Source organism: Loxodonta africana, chromosome 1 (assembly GCF_030014295.1).
Source record: "Loxodonta africana isolate mLoxAfr1 chromosome 1, mLoxAfr1.hap2, whole genome shotgun sequence".
NCBI classification, from domain to species: Eukaryota; Metazoa; Chordata; class Mammalia; order Proboscidea; family Elephantidae; genus Loxodonta; species Loxodonta africana.
Window position 1 is genome coordinate 21,727,209 of NC_087342.1, and position 24,962 is coordinate 21,752,170.

At 39.2% G+C, this 24,962-nt stretch overlaps 1 protein-coding gene across 1 annotated transcript in view; it reads left to right on the top strand.

Annotated features, from left to right (window-relative positions):
- The window catches only part of ATP13A5 (ATPase 13A5), a 131,212-nt gene that overhangs the window by 93,729 nt on the left and 12,521 nt on the right, over positions 1–24,962 (top strand). Inside the window, exons 24-27 of the mRNA XM_064280571.1 lie at positions 3,586–3,682; positions 6,019–6,091; positions 15,406–15,580; positions 17,393–17,598. Of these exons, the coding sequence (XP_064136641.1) occupies positions 3,586–3,682; positions 6,019–6,091; positions 15,406–15,580; positions 17,393–17,598 (551 nt within the window). The remainder of the gene's footprint in view (positions 1–3,585; positions 3,683–6,018; positions 6,092–15,405; positions 15,581–17,392; positions 17,599–24,962) is intronic.

A 24,962-nucleotide genomic window follows, 5' to 3' on the forward strand; every position in this document is an offset into this window, starting at 1 on the left:
CTCATCTATAACACCATAAGGTATCTTCTGGCCATCTTCATGTTCTTATACAAAATTAAAATGACTCAAAATGAATGGTCTGGGGGACTTCAGTACATTTTGAGGTTTATTAAAAAATACGATGAGAAAAAAAAAGATAGCCATGAAGCCCACAGCTTGTCCCTTATTGCATCTGGCAGGGATCACGTTGAGTCTGTCCTAAAGGTTCCAGGCCTGAGATTGCACGCCCCTGTCTGGCTGCATTTCAGCATGACAGAGTGGCACTCACATCTACCTGAAATGTGGCTGCACCTCCCTGCCATTCCATGCCCTCGACATCATCACCTTCCCGACCTCCAAAGTACCTCCTCTTCCCAACTCCCGTGCTCACAGTTACTTTGGAGGATTTGGTTCTTGCAGTCAACGATGGAGGCTGAGAACCTCAGAGTCCTCTTAACTCTTTCCTCTCCTTCCCCTCCAGCCACTCAAGCCTTAGGCTTTACTGTTTTTGCTTTGCAGTGTCTCTCCAAGCCCTTTCCTATGACCTTTTTTGTCTTAACCCTGGTTCATGTCATGGTGACTGCAAAATGAGAGTGCTTGGGATCCTGACCCTATTTCATGCTTTCAATCATCTACACAACTCACTGAGCTCTTTTAAAATATTGTGCTCGGAAATGGGGTGGGTAAGAATGAGACAGAGCCCTGTCCTGGAGGAACTCCATGCCAGGAAAAGAGACAATAACGGGATGAAGATCTGTATGTGTGTGTGTGTGAGTGTGTCCCTGGGTGGCACAAATGTTTAAGTGTTGGACTACTAACCAAAAATTTGGAGATTTGAACCCACCCAGAGGCATCTCCAAAGACAGCCCTGGCAATCTGCTTTCGAAAGGCCACAACCTTGAAAATCCTGTGGAGCGGTTCTATTCTGACACGCATGGGGTTGTCATTAGTTGAAATCAACTCAATGGCAACTGTTTTTCTTAAAAAAAAAAAAAAAGTATATATATGTTATATATATAAAATACGTATTATATATATATTTATATATGCATATAGCATGTATATATATATATGTATCATCCGAGCCCTGGTGGCATAGTGGTTACAAGCTATGGCTGCCAACCAAAAGGTGGGCAGTTCAAATTCAGCAGCTGCTCCTTGGAAACCCTGTGAGGCAGTTCTACTCTGTCATATAGGGTCGCTATGAGTCGAAATTGACTCAACGGCAACGGGCTTGGTTTTCTTCGGTTTATATGTATAATCATAACACAGAGAATCTTATGCCTGACACATGAGAGGTACTCAAGAAATTTGCTTTGAATAAATGAATGGCCAAACAATACAATAAATATTTTGTGGTTCAGGGCGAGAACTCCAGCCGGTAGGAAAGATATCAGCAGGGAAATTGCAACTTGTAGGACAGATCGGACTTAAGCAAACAAAAAGTAGGTGAGAGGGAATTCCAGGTAGGGAAAATGGGAGAGCCATGTTTACAAATGGGGTTTTTAATTGGAGACTTCAGGGGTCAGTTAACCCACTTGGCCTGGAAGGCTTCTCAGATTGGAACAGTGCAGAGAAGGCAGGAAAGCCAGGGCATGGAGGCCTTGTATAGGGAGTCTGACCTCCTGGATGGTTGTACAAAGCACCCAAACGTTTGAATTTCAGATGTTTGTTCCTCAAGTGTATGGTCCAATGCATTTATGGATGTAACATGCTGTTTTAAAATACAAGTCATGATGAAAAACTTCTCTAGTGGCAGATGGTTTAGTAAGACCTCAGGGAAGCAACTCTTTGCTTTTATATTTCATAGGTTCATAAAAATTAGATTGGTTCCGCTCTGTAAGGCCCATTTTACCCTTGTTATTCTTGATGCAAGGAGCCCTAGTGACGCAGTGATTAAGAACTCGGCTGCTAACTGAAAGGTCTGCAATTCGAACCCACTAGCTGCTCCACAGGAGAAAGATGTAGCAGACTGCTACCATAAAGATAAAGATTACAGCCTTGGAAACCCTATGGGGCAGTTCTACCCTGTTCTATAGGGTCTCTATCAGTTGGGACCAACTGGACAGCAACGGGTTTTTTGTTTGGATTCTAATGCTTGCTTATTTCTGAGAAAGCATTCCCCAGAGGCATGGTGAGGTACAGCTTTAGATCATGGGTGCAAATCCACAGGTTTTCATGTTCATCCTTTGAAACATGACTTACTTCCTGTTATAGTTCAAGTCCTTTAGGGCAAGAGCTATGTCTTACTTATTGCTCTATCAGCAGTGTGCCTAGCATTAAGCTGGGTACATCAGAGCATTCGAAGAAGGCTTGTGGAATGCATAAATAAATGAGGGGACTACTTGAAATTCAAGATCCTTGGGAACAGCAGGAATTTTGGAGGCCCAGACAAAGATCCTTTATGCTTTACTTAGCCTTTTTTTCTTTTTTGCAATTTCCTTTGAGTTGAGTGTCTTAATTTTCCTGGAAATGTATACAACTGCAGGAAAATAAGGATGAAACTAAAACATTTATATTGGACTTGGGAAAACTCCCCAGGGTTCACATACTTGCCCCTTCTCAGCTTGTCGTCTGCTCCATCCTCTGTGCTGAAAACTCATGGTAGCATCTCACAGCCTGGTGGAAAACATCTGCCCAAAGCATCCCGGCCCATCTTTCACCCTAACCTTCTCAGCTTGCCTGGAGCAAAGTGGATGTTTTGCTTTTGTAGGCTTTCCATTTTGTTTCCCAGTTATGTCAACAAAGCCTTTGAGTAGAGCAGATGTCCAGATCTCTGGGAACTGGGAAGGAAGAAGATGGGGGCTGTCTCCCATGTAGATTAGCTTTTGCCTTGGCAAGCAGAGGCTGCAGGAGGGGTTGCTTGCTGAGGTCTCCACTGTCATTGCGTTCCACTACTGCACATTGTCTTCTTTGGCCTGTCCAAATCTGCCACCCACCCACGCCTCAGTTAAAAGGAAAATGAGCTCAAATGGAATGTATGTAAAAGGAGGAATATCTTTTTTTTAATTCAGTTTTCTCTGTAGTTTTTCCTCTCTTTTATGTTCACTCCTGCTCAGATTGTTACCTTGGTCTCCTCCTGGAGTATGGAAGTCAACGAGACCCATTTCATTCACACTTCCTAAAATGTGGGAAGGCCTGTCCTTTAGCTTGATGTCTCTAAGGGACTCTACAGCATCACACAGTGCACTTCTCAGGTGGCATCTGTTGTTAGGACATAATGAGTTACCATCAAGTCAATCCTTAACATTTTGCACCTTATCATCATGTTGTGTTTTGCTTATAATGCACGTGTGTAATCTTCTTACTTCACTGAAAGATTGGTGAAAATAAGTACTGTACCTGATTCATTTTATAACCTACGTGACTCTTAGCATTAACTCTGGTATTTCATATGCCCATATAAAAGTGAGTGAATGAATCAGTGAGTAAGGAAGTTGTCGAAGGAGAGACAAATGAACGAATGGTTAAAATGAAAATTGAGAGGATGAGTGAATGACTAAGGAAATGAATATCGACAGGCTATTTAAAATCAAATTCCTTTGAAATAGAAAAGAAATTTGGAGAAATGAATCATGTATAACCAGTTTTTTTTTTTTTAAACAGAGAAGGCCGAGCTGCTCTGGTTTCATCTTTTGGAGTATTTAAGTACTTGACCATGTACGGCATAATCCAGTTTATTGCTACATTACTGCTCTATTGGGTATGAACCAAAATCATTTCTTCCCAGTTTTAATTGCATTTATATTCCCGGCTTATTCTTTGGGGTATGGCTACTACACAAGATTTAGTAATTTTATAAATATATAACATTTCTCAAAATAGGCGTCGTCAAACTGGGGGACCTGGTAAAGCTGTATATAAAACATGGAGCTAGAAATAGGTAGATACGGAGCAGCTTGCTACGAGTTTTGCTTTTCGCTAGATAACCTGAGACATTTGACCTCTCCGAGCTTCTATTTCTTCACTTGGAGAATGAAGAGAGCTTCAGAGCAGCCTAAATATAACTCATCAGGAAATGGATCAGTCTCCAACTGTGGAATATTTTGGGCAAAAGAAAGATTAAGGAGAGATACAAAGGAAGAAAAGTTGTTGAAGTTGACTTTGAAGGACTAGAAAGCTAAAAAACAAATTCCACTACAAGAACTTTGCCTCTGAACCTACCAGAACTTAAAATTTACAGATATCATTAGTAAAGGATTAGTAATTCTGAAAAAAAAAAAAAGGCTAGCAATTCCTAAAAAATTATTTTAAATTAAATACCAATAGTCATCTAAGAACTAATTATCTGTGTGGAAGAAATGTGTACAGGTTGAAAGTAATCTTCATTAATCCAGTAATAACTTGCTCTGCAGTAAAAGGATCCAACAAGCTCAGGAAACACCTCAGGAAGGGAAGATTTGAGAGGTAAAGAAGAAGACCACAGTGCTCCAGCATCTGGTGGGCTATCGCTTACAAGAATTGCACTGCACACACAAGGATGAAGTGACAGCTAGTGGGGTGAGACAAGAATTGGATTGGGAGTCGGGATACCTGGGCTCAAGTTCTGCCCTCCGTTACTAAGTACTAAGGACAAATTAAGCCTTGTCCTTGGCCAAGCCTTTATCTACCTCAGGAAGTTGGGTTGACTACTTTCCAGAGCCCTCCATAATTCTGAGAGTTGTGCCTAGAATGAAGACTAAAGCTGCCTGTGAAAGCTTCTTGCCCTATCTCACCTTATGTATGTATAGTTAGTTATAGATAGAGAGATACACATTTACCACTCTGAGGGAAAAGCATACAAGAAATAAAGGTAAAAAAGACAAAGAATTAGAGGATGATAAGGACATGGTGGGACCATTTGCAACCTCTCAAACACGTTGTTGTTGTTGTTAGGTGCCGTCAAGTCAGTTCCGACTCATAGCAACCCTATGCACAACAGAATGAAACACTGCCCTGTCCTGAGCCATCCTTACAATCATTGCTATGCTTGAGCTCATTGTTGCAGCCACTGTGTCAGTCCACCTCGTTGAGGGTCTTCCTCTTTTCTGCTGACCCTGTACTCTGCCAAGCATGATGTCTTTCTCCAGGGACTGATCCCGCCTGACAACATGTCCAAAGTATGTAAGACGCAGTCTTGCCATCCTTGCCTCTAAGGAGCATTCTGGATGTACTTCTCAAACACATGAAAGCAGAAATTCAGTTCCCAAATCACCATGGATGGTGCTGGAACCATAGTCTAATCTGAAGCTATTCACTCTGATGATCCGGACTTCAGTAATAGAGCCCCCTCAGGACTTTACCTGACACCTTTTGGGCCTTGGGTCTATCCTGTAACATTTTTTTTTATGTGCATACGTCTGGTCTGTAGTGTGCTCGCCAGGTTATGATTTAGTGTTCAGCCAATAGCTACGAAGCAGATAAATGGATCTGGCTGCAAAAGATATTGGAAGGTAAGTTCTTGAAGAGTAGCAGTTTGACTTTTATATGTAAACACTTCAACTCTATAAATGTGAACTTAAAACAATTCTATGTCTACACACCTTAGAAAGTTACATGTACCAGACTGAAGTCCACGATGGGCTTGCTTACTTTAAGGGCACTTGTTCATTTTGTGAGGGTGGATGGCCTCCAAGTGAACCAAATGCAATCCATGAATGATGATGGAGAACAAATGGACTGATTTGAGGGCTGACTGCAAATTCTAAATGGTTTGAAGTTCCCAAAGGAATTTTCAGACTTTGATATCTTATGTTGGGAATTCAGCTGTCAAGACCTAGACAACAGCTGCTAAAATTACTGTGTGAATAGAGGGCGTTCCCAACTGTCTCTTGTTCCTAATATGGAATTAAGTTAGACACTGGGACATTGGTGGTTTGATTTCATTCCATACAATGAATTGCTAATGATCTTAGGTAAATCATTGGACTTTTTCTTCATCAAAAGGAGAAAAAAGTAACAGTTTTTTTCCTGACTACTTAAACAAAAAAAGTGTTAAAATAATAAAAATGCTACCATGGTAGAAACCATACTTTTATCCACTTTTCTTTTTCCTTTTAGCAACTACAGCTTTTTGGAAATTACCAGTATCTTATGCAAGATGTAGCCATTACATTGATGGTCTGCTTAACAAGTAAGCTCGTTAGCAAAGTAAATTATTATTTGTATATATCCATGAAATTCTAGAAATACACCAGTAAGATCTTCTGAGAAAGATGTGCTGTCATGACCAAAACTTGATTATGCATGAATTTTTTGAAAGTGGTGTTGGGGCTGAGGTGAGACTTGTCATTAAAAATATCCTGATAGCAAAGAGGTCTTGATCTCATAAAATTGTCAATGTATTTTAAGTTCTTCTGTGTTTGTGTCTGATAGAAAAATGTGCAAGAAATCTAGAGAGAAAATTTTTTAAACCCAAAGGTCATTTTCCATTATTCAACTATGCTTCATATTGACACGAAACCAGATTTTTGCTAGGTCATTGACGTGTGTGAACAAATGCTAGCATTTTATTCTAGTGGAATTCTCTCAAAAGCAAGGTGTGGCTTACAGCAGCTATTGCTCATTTCCTTCCTTCGAGACGACACTGATAAAGTATTTCCCATCAAGGAACTCGGGGCTTGATACTAACTCTACATGAGTGAGAAATGTGGCTGCCTCAGCAGAGAGCATAGAAAAGGAATGGCATTGGCATCTCTTTTTCCTTGTTCAACAACGGGAGCATTATGAAAAATAACAGATAAAACATCAAGCAATACAGGATATTAATAACCTTGAGAATTTCATATAGCATCTTAACGTATGAAACTGATATTGCAGTCATTTATTATATCATCCCAATGTCGAATTTTACCAGGTTCAGAGATATAGGTAATATTAATTTTGATTCTTAAGGTAGAAATGTCTCTTCATAGCCAACTTAAATACTTTTTCCTACATGTCATTAATATTCATATGGCGGGATAATTTTGAATCAATGGTGTTGTTTCTGCAGTGTTAGCTATTTGTAAGCAATTTGCACGATTTACTTGTGAACATGGTCAATAATGCTAAAAAGAAAACACACAAACAACAAATACCACGAGGTTCTAGGAGATAAGCCAACAGGTAGTCATATGGAAGTGAAGGTCATGTGCCCTTCTCTACCACTCCCTAACTCTGGGACCTCTGGCAAATTCTTGATGAAGTATTTCCACAATATGAAATATCCTCATAGGATTGTTGTGAGGATCAGATAAAATTTTGCTTATAAAGTGCCAACACAGTACATGGCTCGTAGTAAACACTCATAATATGAGAGATCTCATTCTGCACCTCCCTCTTCTCTTGAGAAGACTAGCTTACTCAGCAAGCCCTTGGAGAGAGTGAGAGCATGAATAGGTAGACTGATGAGGAATCCAAAAACATGGGTAGCTCTAGCCTTGTGTCAGAATTGCTATATGATCTTGAGCAAGTTATTTTCAGCTTTTACGCATTGAATTCCATAACGTTGGTTATGGAATTAGTGTGGCAGTGTGTCCACCTTATTCTTTCCTATGGCAATAGCCTGTTGACATCCATGCCAGCTGGTCATTCTGTGGAACTCTGCTTATCATCTGAGTGGGCTCAGTCGAAGAGTTGGGATGACTCAGGGCAGATCATCACTATCACTTGGAGAAAAAAGCCTCAGCAGGCGGATAGATCAGAAGCATAACGTTCTATTGGAATGTCAGCCCTTAACGGAATTATTATTCAGCCAATATATAGCTGGTTCAGTAAATGAACAAAACACAGGATGGACCAATGAAGGTGAGGGTAGACTCAAGAAACAGCTTTTTTTTTTTTTTTTTAACCTTCTGCTTTCAAACACTCTCAGTTGCTTTCCCATCCTGAAACCTCAGTGAGCCCAAAGCCAGATGATTTTCTGGTCAGTTCTAGGTATTAAATTTCACATTCTTAAATGTGAAAGGTCCAGTTATTCTAAATCAGCATTAAATGCTTTAATCCAATTCAAAGCTTTTCTACTCCTGCCAGGTCAGGCCTGACCTCCAGGTTGGAGCAAGCAGTGGAAGAGAAAGCCATGGTCTCTTCTTTCCTTTCCTTGCATTGCCAGCTCCCCGTCCCTGCTTCCCGGGGAAGAGAGCAACAAAAACAAAGCTCTCTTTTTACTGAAGTGTTGCTATTACAGTTCTCTCCTGCCTGTCCAATGTGCTCTAACATGGCAGGCATCCAAATTCAGGCAATCTACGTGGAGCTCTTTGGTGAGTTCTTGGGTTCATCTGAGATTCCCCATGGGTTCGTCTGGGCTACACCATTTCTGGACGTGGGTTGTGCTCTCTCCCACTGACCCCTCAGGATTCCTTTCAGCACCTGTGCTGTAGAGTACATACCACATAGCCTTTTCCTTCTGCTGGCCCTTTGGGCCCCAGCAGGCTGTCCTCATTGGTCAGGTTCCTTCTAAGACAGTTCTAGCCTGGCTAATTGTCATAGCTTCTACTTGACCTAGATCTGTAGCCTGCTGTTTTTATGCAGCCCTTTTTCTCCTCTGCTGTTGCAACACAGGAGTGAGTGACACTAATCTCCCATCTCAGAATCACTTCTGGTCTCTCCTAGAGTGTTCTTAAGGCCTCCGCTCACTTGACTTGGGATGATAGTGGGAAAAAACCATAGTACTTGCTGCTTCCAAGAATTTCCTTTAAAAAAATCTCTTGGTATTGTCTAAGGTCTTCTAGGTAGTCTGTCTATAGGTGATTGGTGGTGTGGGGGGGGGGGTGCTTACAATTGAAGGATGTATATAGATCTCTCTTACTAAGTATTATGGAAACGCTGGGGGTATAGTGGTTAGGTGCTCTGGCTGCTAACCAAAAGGTCTGCAGTTTGAATCCACCAGGCACTCCTTGGAAACTCTGTGGGGCAGTTCCACTCTGTCCTATAGAGTCACTATGAGTTGGAATCGACTCGACAGCAATGGGTTTGGCTTTTGATTTTTACTAGGTACTGTGGAGATTTGGCTGCCATTTTTCTTTACATTGAATTGCCTCTTACCATTCATTGCCCTCAAATATGAGGCTTAGCAAAATTCCCTAGACAACAGGAAATAACCCATTCAGCATTCTCTTACACATATGTTTCTCTCCTACAATGTGTTAGGCCTGGGGCATAAAAAGGCTGTTTGTTGAGGTTTAGAGCTTAGCAGGAAATTCATATTTCCAAAAACTCCGCCATTGAAAACCCTAAGGAGCGCCATTCTCCTTTGACACACATGGGTAGAATCAACTCAAGGGCAACTGTTTTCTTGTTTGTTTTTCACAAGCATGAATGAATGTGAGGCAGGTTGAAATTAGTAAAATTAGCAGAGAATCTTGACTGCCAGGCTGAGAAATGTGGACACTCATCTACAGCTGTTAGGAGCGATTGAAGATTGGACAATCAATGTAAAAAAAGCAGATGCTTTGGGAGTTCAGAAAAAGGAGAGATTGTGTCTGACAATGAGGGATGAGGGAGGAGATAGCAATGGAGTAAGGAGAGAGGTTACTAGGGGTGGCTTCAGGAAAGAACTAGAATTTGTACCAAAACAGGAAGGGTGGATAAATTTCAAATATCTGTGGCTAAAACAAACAAAACCCATTGCCGTCACGTCGATTCTGACTCATAGAGACCCTATAGGAGAGAGTAGAACTGCCCCATAGAGTTTCCAAGGAGCGCCTGGTGGATTTGAACTGCCAGCCTTTTGGTTAGCAGTCGTAGCACTTAACCACTACACCACCAGAGTTTCCATCTGTTCCTAAAAGAAAGGTATTTTCAAGTAGAAGGAAGTAGCATAAGCTAGAAAGAGCTGATAAATACGGGGTATGAGTTTTTCAATTTGTCCACACTATAGGGTATGGGGTTTTCACTGGCTAATGCTTTTCAGAAGTAGACTGCCAGGTCCTTCTTCCTAGTCTGTCTTAGTCTTAGGGTATGGGTGCATGTGAAAGCTGGACAATGAATAAGGAAGACCGAAGAAGAGTTGATGCTTTTGAATTGTGGTGTTGGCGATGACTATTGAATATACCATGGACTGCAAAAAGAACGAACAAATCTGTCTTGGAAGAAGTGCAGCCAGAATGCTCCTTAGAGGCAAGGATGGCGAGACTGCGTCTTACATACTTCGGACATGTTGTCAGGTGGGATCAGTCCCCGGAGAAGGGCATCATGTTTGGCAGAGTACAGGGTCAGCGGAAAAGAGGAAGACCTTCAATGAGGTGGATTGACACAGTGGCTGCAACAATGAGCTCAAGCATAACAACGATTGTAAGGATGGCGCAGGACTGGGCAGTGTTTCATTCTGTTGTGCATGGGGTCACTATGAGTTGGAACTGACTTGACGGCACCTAACAATAACAAGGACAACATAGGGTATGGGAAAAGACCAAGTGGGAGATGGAGTTTGAAAAGGTGATTTGGGCCAGATCGCAGAGAATCTTGACTGCCAGGCTGAGAACTGTGGACACTCATCTACAGCTGTTAGGAGCCACTGAAGACTGGACAATCAATGTAAAATCACTCTCATCATGGCTTCTACATGTCCAGGTTTCCGTATTAAGGCTTTCTGCCTTAAGCCTGAATTAATAAGGAGAAAAGACAATACCATCACATATTTGAGAGTGATGGTTTTGTCTTTCTCCTTATTAATTCAGGCTTAATCACATATTTAATTCACTTATTTGCTTATTTATAATTAATCTGTTTAATTTCAAAAAGATTTTAAGGCAACATACAAAGCTAGTTAATAAGACAAGATACACTACATCAAAGAGAAAACCAAGAGGAAAAATAAGATGAAATCAGGAGGGAGATCAATTCGGAAAATGCATGCTTTGAAATCAAATTACAACTAAAAGTGGCCCACAGATTTGATTTTAATCTGGATAGCCACCATCTATTCTAGCCCCATCTCTGTTCTTTCAGCGAGACCCACTGGAGCTAGGTTAAGAAAGGGGTGTTGTTGAAGAATATAAAGCTCAAACAAATCTGAGAACAGGAACTCTGAAGCAGCTGGTCCCAAGGAGGAATAAAACCCTACCAAAAATCCAAACCGATTGCCCTCAGATTGTTTCTGACTCATGGTGACCCCACACGTTTCAGAGTAGAATGCTCTGTAGGGTTTTTAATGGCTGTAGTCTTTCTGAAGTAGATTGCCAGGACTTTCTTCCGACACTGGAACACTAAGAGGTCAAAAATAGAGGCTGCTTTCTTTATTCATAAGAGGCTACCTTGTCTCTTTCTTCTCCTCCTTTCCATTCTTACTATTTTTATCTCAACTCTTCTACTTATTTAAGTTACAAATGACCCCAAATGGTGGCCCCAGTCTTGAGGGCAGAAAGGGGACCTTTCTGCTCCCCTTCCCACAGCTAATTAGTTCAATCTCTGAGTGTCCAGTTGCAAATCTTTTGGAGGAAAAATATCTTGATTCAACTTGGGTAAGATGTTCACCTCTTGGTCAATCGTTCCTGTGAGTGGAGTTGGGGCCATGTGATTCAGATCCATTTAGGCCAACCACTGTAGCACATGGGAGGAGGAAACTTTCAGAGCAGGTGGCTGTGGGAGGAAATTCATCCTTTATATAGATACTTTGCATAAACTCCATCAGTGCTTCAATGACTCCTAACTTCTTTTGGGTCTTGGTCTCCTTTGAGAATCTGATGGACAATAGAGCTCTTTCCACTTTAGAGATTTCCTGATGCACACTCAAAATTTTGCATATAATTTAGGTGGGTTCATGAACCTCCTAAAACTTGACTTACACACCTCACATCTAAATAATGGAAAGTGAACCAACTTCTAAGGAGCAGCATGACTAATTATATCCAAATGATGCTGAACCATTAAAAACTATTCTTTTGCAATAGAATTTGAAACTGCTAAGTACTCCCATGCAGCAGGCACTGTGCTAGGCTCAGTAAGGGACAGAAAGTGGAATGAGACAAGGTTTCTTCCCTCAAAGAACTCACTGTCTGCTGAGTGCACGTGTAAACAACTAGATGTAGTACAAGACACCCTGCATTGCAGTAACGATATGAGCAACGTGCTGTGGGAACTCAGAGAAAGGAGTGATTCATTCTGTATTAAATATAATGCTTCACAAATTTGCATTCCCCTGCATGCAACCTGATAGCATATATCATTGTCATTTTAAGGAAACCTGGACAATTCAAAAAAGTTCTTCTGGCTGCTCATAAATAGTGCTACCCAAGCTTGTATTTCAGAGCTCTTTGTTTTACTCTCTTTAATTTACAGGGTCCATCACACAGTAATATGCTGTAGTAGAGAGAGAACAGGAGGCTTTATAATTAGAGACTTGAGTTTACATCATCATCCTGTCCTCCACCAGCTGTGGGTCCTTCTGGGACAAGGCATTCTATTTCTCTGAACCTCAGTTTCTTCACCTATAAAACGGGAGATATAATACCAATACCTATTTTGAATTGCTTTTTAAAGAAACAAAGATAGTATTTATAAAACACTTAGCACAGCGTCTGGAACCCAGTAGTTGCCTTGAAAGGGTAGTTATTGTTTCTGTTTTTGTATAGAGTCAAGTATATAGACTCTGTGTCGGGAAGTATGGCCAAGGCACCTCACCTACAGCCACCACCCATCTGTCAGTGGATGTTGCGTGTTGCTATGATGCTGAACAGGTTTCGGTGGAGCTTCCGGACTAAGACAAAGTAGGAAGAAAGGCCTGACATGCTACTTCCAAAAATCAGCCAGTGAAAATCCTATGGATCACTACACTCCCACCTACAACCAATCATGGGGATGGCACAGAACTGGGCAGGATTTTGTTCTGTTGTGTGTGGGGTCGCCATGAGTTGAGGCCAACTCAATGGCAGCTAGTAAAAACAATATGAAAAAAGTTGAAATATTATCTGCATTTGTACCCTATCTCAATCAGCTATTGTCACAACAGTGCTGTATTTAAAAAAAAAAAAAATCCCCAAAACTCAGTGGCTTACAACATCAAGTATTTATTTTCCCACTTATGGATCTGTAGGTTGACTGTGGTTCAGTTGATGTAGGTGGGCTCAGCTGAGTGGCTCTGCTTTAGGGTGTAGATCAGTTGGCCTTGATCCAGGCTGTAGGTTTGATTCAGGTCTGCTTCACACTTTTTATTCTGCGGCCCAGGCAGACTGAACAAAATCCAGGGCATTGGCATTCTCAGGGGAGCCAGAGAACAAGCCCAGCCATGAGCACATGCTTCAAAGCCTCTGCTAACATCTCTTTGGCCAGAGCAAGTCAAAATTAAGAGGAGGTTAAGTACACTCAGACACTATAAGGCCAATAATTCAGTCTTTCACAGCCCCATGTAAAAGAAAGACTATAGACACTACAACGAGTAAGTAAGAAAGAGAAGACCAAAGAGACCATAGAGGTAGAACTCATATATAATTGCATATAGCCTCTTTATGAACTCTCTGGACACATCTACCTCAGATGCTGGAAGGCAGAGAGAACTCCAAGCATGATAGCCTCTGCCGTCTGTGAGCTCAGAGCTCCATTTCTTTATATCTGTCTTCAGCATTGACTACAGTCCATATTGTGTGCCCCTTCTTTGTGCACCCATCTGTGTTCTCCACTGGAGTGTGAGCTCTTTGAGGACAGGAGAGATGTCCCCCTCATCTCTGCATTCCCCACATCCCCTAGCTCAGCATCCTCCTGGGGAAACTCTGATGGGATTGGTGACAACAAAGCCTAGATGGTCATGAACCAGTTGCCACTCATGGCAACCCCTGTGTTACAGAGTAGAACTGAGCTCAGTAGGTTTTTCTGGCTGCAATCTTTATGGAAGCAGTTTGCCAGGTCTTTCTTCTGTGGCCCTGCTGGGTGAGTTCAAACCACCAACCTTTTGATTAGTAGACAAGTGCAAACCATTTGCGACACCCAAGGATCTTCTAGAAACAGTTGCTGTCAAGTCTGTTTTGATTCATGGCGCCAACATGTGTTACAGGGTAGAACTGCTCCACAGGGTTTTCTTGGCTGTAATCTTTATGGAGGCAGATCATTAGGTCTTCAATGGTGCCACCAATCTTTAGGCTAGTAGTGGAGCGCACATCATTTGTACCACTCAGGGACCTGCTAGATGGTCATAGAGCTTTAGAATAACTGAGATGGAAGAGCCATTGGAGACCATTTAGACATTCCAACACACTGATTTTATACACGAAAATATGAAGGACCAGAGAGTTTACATGATTACCCCCAGAACACACATTGAATGATCTGCATACCTGGTTCAGAATTTTGTTGTACCAAACTGGACACCCACTTCCCACCACCTGCTGCCCCACCTATATGCAGGAATACACCCCACTTCCTTACAACAGAGAAGCCAATCATAATCTGTGGAAAGGGAAGAGATGACAGATATGAAGACAAGAACTGAAACACGAGTGATTATGATGCAAACCTTTAAATGTGATATTTTCTAATTTCCAACCTTCCTAAATTCCTTTCCTGCTTTGACCTGCGTAGTAAAGCACATTTCATTGTCATCAGCTCGTTAGAATATGTAGCTTCTAAAAAGCATGTAATCATCTTTTTTTTTTTTTTAATTTTATTTTTTGGTAGTTGTTCTTTTTATTCTCCACCCATTGCCAACCCCTTTAAATTTCAAGAGATAAATCCTGGAATCAAAACTGCAGTATAGTTTAACACTCCCATCTGGAAGCAAGCTTTTTAACGAGTTCTTTTTCCAAATGGAATGTAATGTGTACTACCAGTCCTACATTCACATGCTAGCCCAGGAGGAAACAAAATAAAGCTCTGGCATCTAACACAGTGCCTGGCGCATTGAAGTGCTCAGAGGTGTTGTAAGTGAACAATAGGGAAAGTCCTTTTTTTTTTTTAAACTACCCAGCATATGAAGAGTAGTCTAGCTACATTCCTTCTTACACTCACCCTAACACTCCACTTTCCCATCATCATTGAGAGGTAATATTAATCCCGTTTATTCCATTTAGAAGGTCATTTCCTCTTTAGCATAACATTCCTACTCAACGTGGTTGTACAGAAAATATGCAATATGATACATCTACTAATCACAGAACTTTTGAACCCACTGCTTTCCTTTCTCAAGATGAAAACAAAGCACAGAGAAGACAAAGGCTGGTAGACTTGGATATGCAGCTAGGTAATGTGCTCACCTTGGAAACCCTGGTGGCGTAGTGGCTAAGAACTATGGCTGCTAACCAAAAGATCAGCCGTTCAAATCCACCAGGCACTCCTTGGGAACCGTATGGGGCATTTCTACTCCTTCCTATAGGGTCAGTATGAGTCAGAATCGACAGCAATGGAATGGGGTCTAGGTGTAAACCTTCAATGCATGTTAGCTAATTCTGAACCCTATTGTAAGACTCAAGATAATATGCATCTTAATTTTTTATTCTCATTGATGAAATTATAAAAAGAGAAACTGCATTTGTCTTTCAGTGAGCTCAACGCAAGCTTACCCTAAGCTGGCTCCGTACAGACCAGCAGGACAGCTCCTCTCTCCCCCTCTGCTGCTCTCGGTCTTTCTCAATTCCTGCTTCACCTGCATCGTGCAGATCTGTGCATTTTTCTTTGTGAAGCAGCAGCCCTGGTATTTTGAGGTCTACAGATGCAGGTAAAGTTTGGTTTCTTAGTTTTCTAAGAGCTATATAATGAGCAGCCAACAAAATGGTAGAACTCGGTACCGCCACTGACTGCTCTGACAAGGATCACAATAGAGGGTCCCAGACAGAGCTGGAGAAACATGTAGAACAAAACTCTAATTCACAAAAAAAGACCAGACTTACTTTCCTGACAGAGACTGGAGAAACCCCGAGAGTATGGCCCCCAGACACCATTTTAGTTCAGTAATGAAGTCAGTCCTGAAGCTCACCCTTCAGCCAAAGATTAGGCAGGCCCATAAAACAAAATGAGACTAAAGGGCACACCAGACCAGGGGCAAGGACTAGAAGACAGGAGGGGACAGGAAAGCTGGTAGTAAGGAACCCAAGGTTCGGAATGTCGTGGGGTTGTTAACCAATGTCATAAAATAATATGTATACTAACTGTTTAATGAGAACTAGTTTGTTCTGTAAACCTTCATCTAAAATACAATTAAAAAAAAAAGGTGCAACTTGGTTTGAACAAATATCCTAAAATTTTAGTCAGCAAAATTGTGTCTGCCTACTACAAAACACAAATGATAGGCTAGCACCCAAAAACACATTGTCATTGTGTTGATTCCGACTCATAGTGACTCTATAGGACAGAGTAGAACTGCCCCATAGGGTTTCCAAGGTGCAGCTGTCAGGTGGATTTGAACTGCTGACCTTTTGGTTAGCAGCTGAGCTCTTAACCACTGCACCACCAGGGCTCCAGGATAGGATACAGAACATAATGAATGGAGGGCTGGCGTGAGCCATGTGGAGTGGGTGGTAGGAGATCTGTAACACTGATTGTTTGATGTATAGATCTAATTGCTGGTTGTGACTGAATGTATTATTCCCCTGGTGGTTTGGGCATCATATAGACCATGGTTGGCAATCTTTTTTCTGTAAAGAGCTAGATGGTAAATATTTCAGGCTTTGTGGGCTAGATGCTCTCTATTGTAACTACTCAATTCTGCTGTTGTAGCACCAAAACAGCCAGACAATATGTAAACTGTTGGGGTTGGCTGTGTTCCAATAAAACTTTATTCACAAAAACAGGTTAGATTTGGCCTGTGGGCTGCTTTGCTGACCTCTGATATAGACATACACCAAGAGATATTTATTTAAACTAATTTGAGTTTTTAAACTAGTTTTTGAGTTTTTAAAATGAATGCTAAAATAAAAATGTTAGTTGATTGTGTTGCAACACTCAATCAAAGTCCAGTCAACGGATCAAGTTCTAATTCTGGCTTTGCTTCTATCGATGGGACTCAGAGCAAGTTTACTCACCTCCTTTTTTGGGCCTCAGTTTCTAAAACTATCAAGTAAGGGTGACTGGGCACAGTGGTTAACAGCTACAGCTGCTAACCAAAAGCTCAGCAGTTCGAATCCACCGGCCATTCCTTGGAAACCCTACGGGGCAGTTCTGTTCTGTCGGACAAGGTCACTGGAATTAGAATCGACTCGATGACAATGGTTTTTTTTTTTGGTTTGTTCTTAATACAGTCACCATGAGGCTCTGAGTCGAAATCGACTTGACAGCAATGGATTTTGGAATTTTGTTTGTTTGTTTATAAACAATTATAATAGTAGTTTACAAGTGTAAACAAAGAAACAGCTAAACAAGGAAGCTGACAGGAAACTAATTTGTGGGTTTTATCATTGAAAAAAAAAGAAAAGGACATGGCAAATAGATCAGTCAGGGCTGAGGTCTCACGGTAGTGATTGATTTTTAGTTTTTCACCAGTTGAATAAAAATCAAATAAAAAGTCTCATAAACGTTGGTGATTCTTTTGTAGTGAGTGCTTGCTGGCCAACCAAAGTGATTTCTCAACGAATGTGAATCTGAGAGGAAAAAACTGGACTGGAAATGCTACTCTGACTCCTGGTTCCATTTTAAGTTTTGAGAGCACCACGCTGTGGCCCATTGCCACCATCAACTGTATCACTATAGCATTTATCTTTTCTAAGGGGAAGCCATTTCGAAAGCCCATCTACACAAACTGTAAGTATAAGAAAGCTGAATTTTTCTTTCTGGTTATTTTTTTTATTTTTTGCCCTTCCCCACCATCCCCATATTTGCAACTGACTGGTGAAGTGACTAGATGAGGGGGAAACGATTGCATTACTCCAAACGATTATTGAATTTTAATGGTCATAGATGGTAGAGCCCATGGGCAGAAATCTGTTCATTTGCACATAAGCACAGATATCACTGAGCAGTCACATGAGCCCTGTCTTATTATGAGTCATCAAAAATCATTTTAAGCACATACATACCTATCACGACAGTTTGTGAAAGGCTTTCTAATCAACTCAAATATAAGTTGATCTCTTAGCAGCTTTGTAACATTGGGCAAGTTGCTTTAACCATTCTATGCTCCTATTTCCTCGTCTGTAAAATAAAAGTACTGCATACCTCCCAGGCCTGTGGGGAGAGCTGAATGGGGCATTTTATACAAAAGGCCTAGCACAATGTTTACAAAGGGTCTAGCACTTATAGTACGTGATCAAGTTTTTATTTACTTCCCTCAGTATATTACTTTAAGTAGGAATTTTTAAAACATTTTTAAAAAGAAAAAAAAAAATACACAGCTTTTAAGACCCTCAAGGCAGAGAAGCCCTGTTATTATTGACCAGACAGGGACACCTGAGGATGAAAGAAGGCACTATTAACAACTATATCAGACTAAAAAATGGGGCCCTGGTGGTGCAGTGGTTAAGAGCTTGGCTGTTAACCAAAAGGTCAGCAATTTGAATCCACCAGCCACTCATTGGAACCCTATGGAGCAGTTCTACTCTGTCCTATAACATCACTATGAGTTGGAATTGATTTGATGGCAATGGGTTTGGTGTGATTTTGGATAATGGTTAAGTTGGGAATATGGCCACCCTGTCTAGTTTCTGGGATCTATCATGTAATTGATTTCAGTATTACAAATAATGATGTGAAAAACATACTTGGTCCTAGGTTCTGATTTTTTTGTTGTTGCTTTTGTGTGCTGTGAAATCGGTTCTGACTCACAGTGACACTAAGTGCAATAGAACTAAATACTGTCCAGTCTTGTGCCATCCTCACAATCATTGCTATGTTTGAGCCTATTGTTGCAGTCACTGTGTCTGTCAATTCATCTCATCAAGGGTCTTCCTCTTCTTTGTTGACCCTCTACTTCACCAAGCATGATGTCCTTCTCCAGGGACTGGTCCCTCTCTATAACATGTCCAAAGTATCCAAGACAGTCTCACCATTCTTGCATTCAAGGAGCACTCTGGCTGTACTTTTTCCAAGATAGACTTGTTTTGTCTTCTGACAGTTCATGGTATATTCAATTTTCTTCATCAACACCATGATTCAAAGTCGTCAATTTTTCTTCAATCTTCCTTATTCATGGTCCAGCTTTTGCATGCATGGGAGGCTGTTGAAAATATCATGGCTTGGGTCAGGCGCACTTTAGTCCTCAAAGTGACATCTTTGCTTTTCAACACTTTAAAAAGGACTTTTGCAGCAGATTTGCCCAGTGCAATACATTGTTGATTGCTTGGCTGATGTTTCCATGGGCATTGATTGCAAATCCAAATAAAATGAAATCCTTGACAAATTCAAGATTTTTTTCTGCTTATTATGATGTTGCTTATTGGTCCAGTTGTGAGGATTTTTGTTTTCTTTATGTTGAGGTGTAATCAATACTGAAGGCTGTAGTCTTTGATCTTCATCAGTAAGTGCTTCAAATCCTCTTTGCTTTCAGCAAGTGAGGTTATGTCATCTGCATACCACAGGTTGTTAATGGGTATTCTTCCAATCCTGATGCCACATTTTACTTTACATACAGTCCAGTTCCTTGGATTATTTGCTCAGAGTACAGCTTGAATAAGTATGGTGAAAGGATGCAACCCTGACACACACCTTTCCTGATTTTAAACCACACAGTGCCCCCTTGTTCTGTACAAACGACTGCCTCTTGGTCTATGTACAGGTTCCTCATGAGCACAATTAATTGTTCTGGAATTCCCATTCTTTGCGATGTTATCCATAATTCGTTATGACCCACACAGTCGAATGCCTTTGCATAGTCAATAAAACACAGGTAAACGTCTTTCTGGTATTCTCTGCTTTCAGCCAAGATCCCTCTGACATCAGCAACGACATCCTTCATTCCACTTCCCCTTCTGAATCTGGCTTAAATTTCTCGTGATTCTCTGTCAATGTACTGCTGCAACTGTCTTTCAATGATCTGCAGCAAAATTTTACTTGCATGTGATATTAATTACATTGTTCAATAATTTCCACATTTAGTTGGATCACCTTTCTTTGCAATGGGCACAAATATGGGTCTCTTTCAGTTGGCTGGGCAGGTAGCTGTCTTCCAGTTTTCTTGGGGTAGATGAGTACCTCCAGTGCTGCATCCATTTGTTGAAGCATCTCAATTGGTATTCTGTCAATTCCTAGAGCCTTGTTTTCACCCATGCCTTCAGTGCAGTTTGGACTTCTTCCTTCAATACCGTCAGTTCTTGATCATATGTTACCTCCTGAAATGGATGAATGTTGACCAGTTCTTTTTGGTACAATGACTCTGTGTATTCCTTTCATCTTTTGATGTTTCTTGTGTTGTTCAATATTTTGCCCATAGAATCCAAAATTGTAACTCAAAACTTGAATTTTTTCTTCAGTTCTTTCAGCTTGAGAAATGCCAAGCATGTTCTTCCCTTTTGATTTTCTAATTATAGGTCTTTGCACATTTCATTATAATATTTTATTTTGTGTTCTCCAGCTGCCCTTTGGAATCTTCTGTTCAGCTCTTTTACTTCATCATTTCTTCTGTTCACTTTAGTTGTTCTATGTTCAAGAGCAATTTTCAGAGCCTCTCCTGACGTGCATTGTGATATTTTCTTTCTTTCCTGCCTTATTAGGATATCATGTTTGATATCCTTGATGTCATCACACAACTTATCTGGTCATTTGTCATTAGTGACCAGTACATCAAATCTATTCTTGAGATGGTCTCCAAATTCAGGTGGGATATACTCAGGGTCCATCAGAGAAGTGGGTAAGAACTAAGGCTGCTAGCCAAGAGGTCAGCAGTTTGAATCCACCAGATACTTCTTGGAAACCCTATTGGGGCAGTTCTACTCTGTCCTATAGGGTCGCTATGAGTCAGAACTGACTCTATGGAAATGGATTTTCTTCAGCTTCAACTTGAACTTGCATATGAGCAATTGATGGTCTGTTCTGCAATCAGCCCCTGGCCTTGTTCTATCTGATGTTATTGAACTTCTCCACCATCTCTTTCCAGAGATGGAGTTGATTTGATTCATGTGTTTTCTATCAGTAAAATTCATGTGTATAGTTGCCATTTATGTTGTTGAAAAAGGTATTTGCAATGAATGAGTTGTTAGTCTTGCAAAATTCTATCATGGGATCTCCAGCATTGTTTCTATCACCAAGGCATATTTTCCAACTACTGATTCTTCTTTTTTGTTTCCAGCTTTCTCATTCCAATTGCCAGTAATTATCAATGCATCTTGATCGCATGTTTGGTCAATTTCAGACTGCAGAAGTTGGAAAAAATCTTCAATTTCCTCATCTTTGGCATTAGTGGTTGGTGTGTAAATTTGAATAATGGTCCTTAAGTTAACTTCCTTGTGGGTGTGTGGATATTATCCTATCACTGACAGCATTGTATTTCAGGATAGATCTTGAAATGTTCTTTTTGACTGTGAATGTGACGCCATTCCTCTTCAATTTGTCATTCTCAGCATAGTAAACCATATGATTGTCTGTTTCAAAATGGCAAATATCAGTCCATTTCAGCTCACTAATACCTAGGATATTGATCTTTATGTGGCCCATTTTATTTTTGACAACTTCCAAGTTTCCTAGATTCATACTTCTTACATTCCATGTTCCAATTGTTAATGAATGTTTGCAGCTATTTCTTCTCATTTTGAGTCATGCCACATCAGCAAATGAAGGTCCTGAAAGCTTTACTCTATCATTGTTAAGATCAACTGTACTTTGAGGAGCCCTGGTGACACAGTGGTTAAGAGCTCAGTGATTAGAATCCACCAGCCACTCCTTGGAAACCCTAGGGGGCAATTGTACTCTGTCCTATCAGGTCACTATCCATTTTTTCTATTAGGTTGCTATTATTTTTCTTATTTATTTGTATGAACTGTTTATTCCTTTGTAATTTCTTTCCATTACCTTTACTCACAGAAGGTTTTCCCTCATTACAAAATCAGATAGTTTTTATTTTCTTGTCATTTTTTTTTCCATTCAGTGTTTTTGTAATCTAATGTTAACTTTGGTATACTTTTTGAGGTAGGGATCAAAATAGTTTATCTAATTAACTAGTTTTCCCAGGTGAATTTATTGACTACTAAATATTTAAGATTCCTTCCATTTATTTATTTCCCAACTGTTCATAATACCACCTTTATCATACCTATATAATACATATTTATGAATTTTTATATACTTATATATGATAAATTTATATTTTATTTATATATATTCTTTATATGTATTTCTTTATATATATGTATATGCATATATATATTTAGAATCTTTGTTTCTAGACTATCTTTTCATTGGTATGTCAGCTCATTCTTGATCTGTTGCTTCAAAAATTTGAGTTTTATAATACATTTTAGTAACTGGTAAGATTAAATGTGTCCTTATTACTCTTTTATTTTCTCAAAACTATCTTACTTTTTTCTCCTTTTTATTCTACCAGGTAAACTCTAGAATAAATGGTCAGACTTTTAAAAAGTCCCCTTTGGGATTTTGATAATTCGGGAAGAATTTACATATCTACTATTTTTTAATTTTTTTACTAAATTTAGTCTTTCCATTTAGGAACACGTCATGTCTCTCCATTTATTCCTGCTTTGTTTTGTGTCTCTTAGTAAGTCACTGTGGCTTTCCCCCTTGCAGATCCTACACATTTAAGAAATGGATCTTATGCGTTTTATATTTTACTTTATATTGTGAATGATTTTTCTTTTCTCACTATGTTTTTTAACCAATTTTCACTTCTATGTGGAAAAATTATAGTGTAGTTACATTTATTTTGTATCCAGAAATGTTTTTGAACTTTGCTATTAATCTCTGATTCTTGTGTGTTCTAGAAAGACAGTATCATTATCTACAAGTTATAAGGTGGCTTCCTCTTTTCCAATAGCTAAAATGCTTATTCATATTTTCTGTATTAGCACACAGTCCAGAATTTTCAAGACAATATTAAATAATAGTGGTAATAGTAGATAATTCAACTCTTTAATAATACTTAGTAGTCTTCTCTTGTAAATATGCTATTAAATATTACCTCAAGGTAGGCTATATTGTATAAAGAAAATACCCTTCTATTTCTAGTTAATCAAAAATATTTTAAAAAATCAAGGATAGTAGATGTATCTCATCAAATGTCTTTCTATCATCGACTGAGATGATTATACTATTTTTCTCCTTTGATCTAATGCTGGAATATTATATTAATAAAAGACTTTTTTAGTATTAAATCGTCCTTATATTCTTGAGCAAATCCCACTTATTTGTGGCAAATTATTCCTCTACCAGAAGATTTTTATATTTTTTTAACATCTATATTTCATGTGTAATTGGTCTAAGGTATTTTGTGTCATGTTTTGTTAGGTTTGTATATTTGACTCTTTTCTTTTTTTTTGGACTTGGTAAAAAATTCTATAGATAGGAATTATTTATTCCCTGAAAATTTGCAAGAATCCACTAGTAAAGTCATCTGGCTCCAAATCCTTCCTTTGAAAGAATAATTTTTTTTTAATGATTAAGTTAGGTTATTCTCTTCTTAAACGGTTTTTAAAAAATAGTGTATACTTTTGCCCAGAGAATTCTATTTCGTGGAGATTATCAAACATTCGTTCAGAGTATTGGATGGTGTTTTCTTATAATTGTTAATGCCTTCAGCAACTCTTTTAGTACCTTCTCATTGTAATTTTGTTCATGTATGATATTTTTCATTTATTTTTAACGGAAATTTATTTTTATGGGTTTTCTTTAAAGAACCAGCTCTCAAATTTAATAATTCTGTATGTTTTCTAATTATTAATTTTTTGTTGTAGCCGTTTTTTCCCTCTGCTTACTTCTTTGAAATTTTTTTTTTTTTAAATGCCTGAGTTGACGTTGGAAACCCTGGTGGCGTAGTGGTTGAGTGCTATGGCTGCTAACCAAAAAAGGTCAGCATTTCGAATCCAATGGGCACTCCATGGAAACTGTATGGGCAGTTCTATTCTGCCCTATAGGGTCGCTATGAGTCAGAATCGGCTTGATGGCAATGGGTTTGGTTTGGTTTTTGGAGCTGGCTTTATAATTTTTGCATTTTCTTTCATTCGTTTGAAATTAGAAAGCATTTAAAGTTATGAATATACAGTGTGGGTTATATTCTTTAAGTTTTCTTATGTCTGTAATTATGACTGAATCCCTCTTTGGCCCAATTGTTTTCAAAATAGTGATTTTTAACTTTCCAGAGAGAAAGAATTTTATTCGTTTACACTCTTCTACTACTATTTTTTTCTCAGTGGTCTATAAATACAAGTTTGACTTTTTTTTGACTCGACAGATTTTTGTTTTTAATTTGTAAGTTGGGAGGGATTTTTCATTTAAACTTGGTTAATAATTTCTACTTTTACTGTCATAATCAGAGAATCTAGCCCCTAAAATTTCTGCTTTGGGTAATTTACTGCAATTTTGTACATCACATAGCATAAATTTTAAACTTTATTTTCCTAAATAAAATATAGATAATGGAAAAGTAGGTCTAGTTTCTATTCCTGAGTTAGAAATGCACATTTTCTTTATTAAACCAGTCTCAGTAATTATATTATTCTAATAATTAACTTTGTTCTTGCCCTACTTTTTTGCATAGTTGGTCTGTTAAAACTTTGGAGAGTATGCTAAGATCTACCTCTAATTTTATATTTCCTATAAACTACATGAATATCTTACAATTTAAAAATTTTTTGGTACAATGTTTGATAACACTTTTCACTTTAGTCACAACAAATCAAGCTGTTTCGTGTTCTAAAGTTAATTCCTTATCGTCCTTTCTTTTATTGTTATTGTAAATACAATTTACAAGAAAGATCTATGCTATTGGCTAGCACTCTAATTTTAATAGTAGCTGCAAAATCCTTTAATATAAATTATGTTAATTATATCACAATGGTTTAACAAAGCTTGTGGATAAACTCAAACTCCTGTGTCAAATATTCCCACTAGTTTTAAATGAAAAAAGTTTTATAAACAAAGGTCCCAACAAATGTAATCATATGATAATCATATATCAAGGTTACAAGTCAAAAGTCTTTGAAACTACTATTAAAACAAACAAGCAA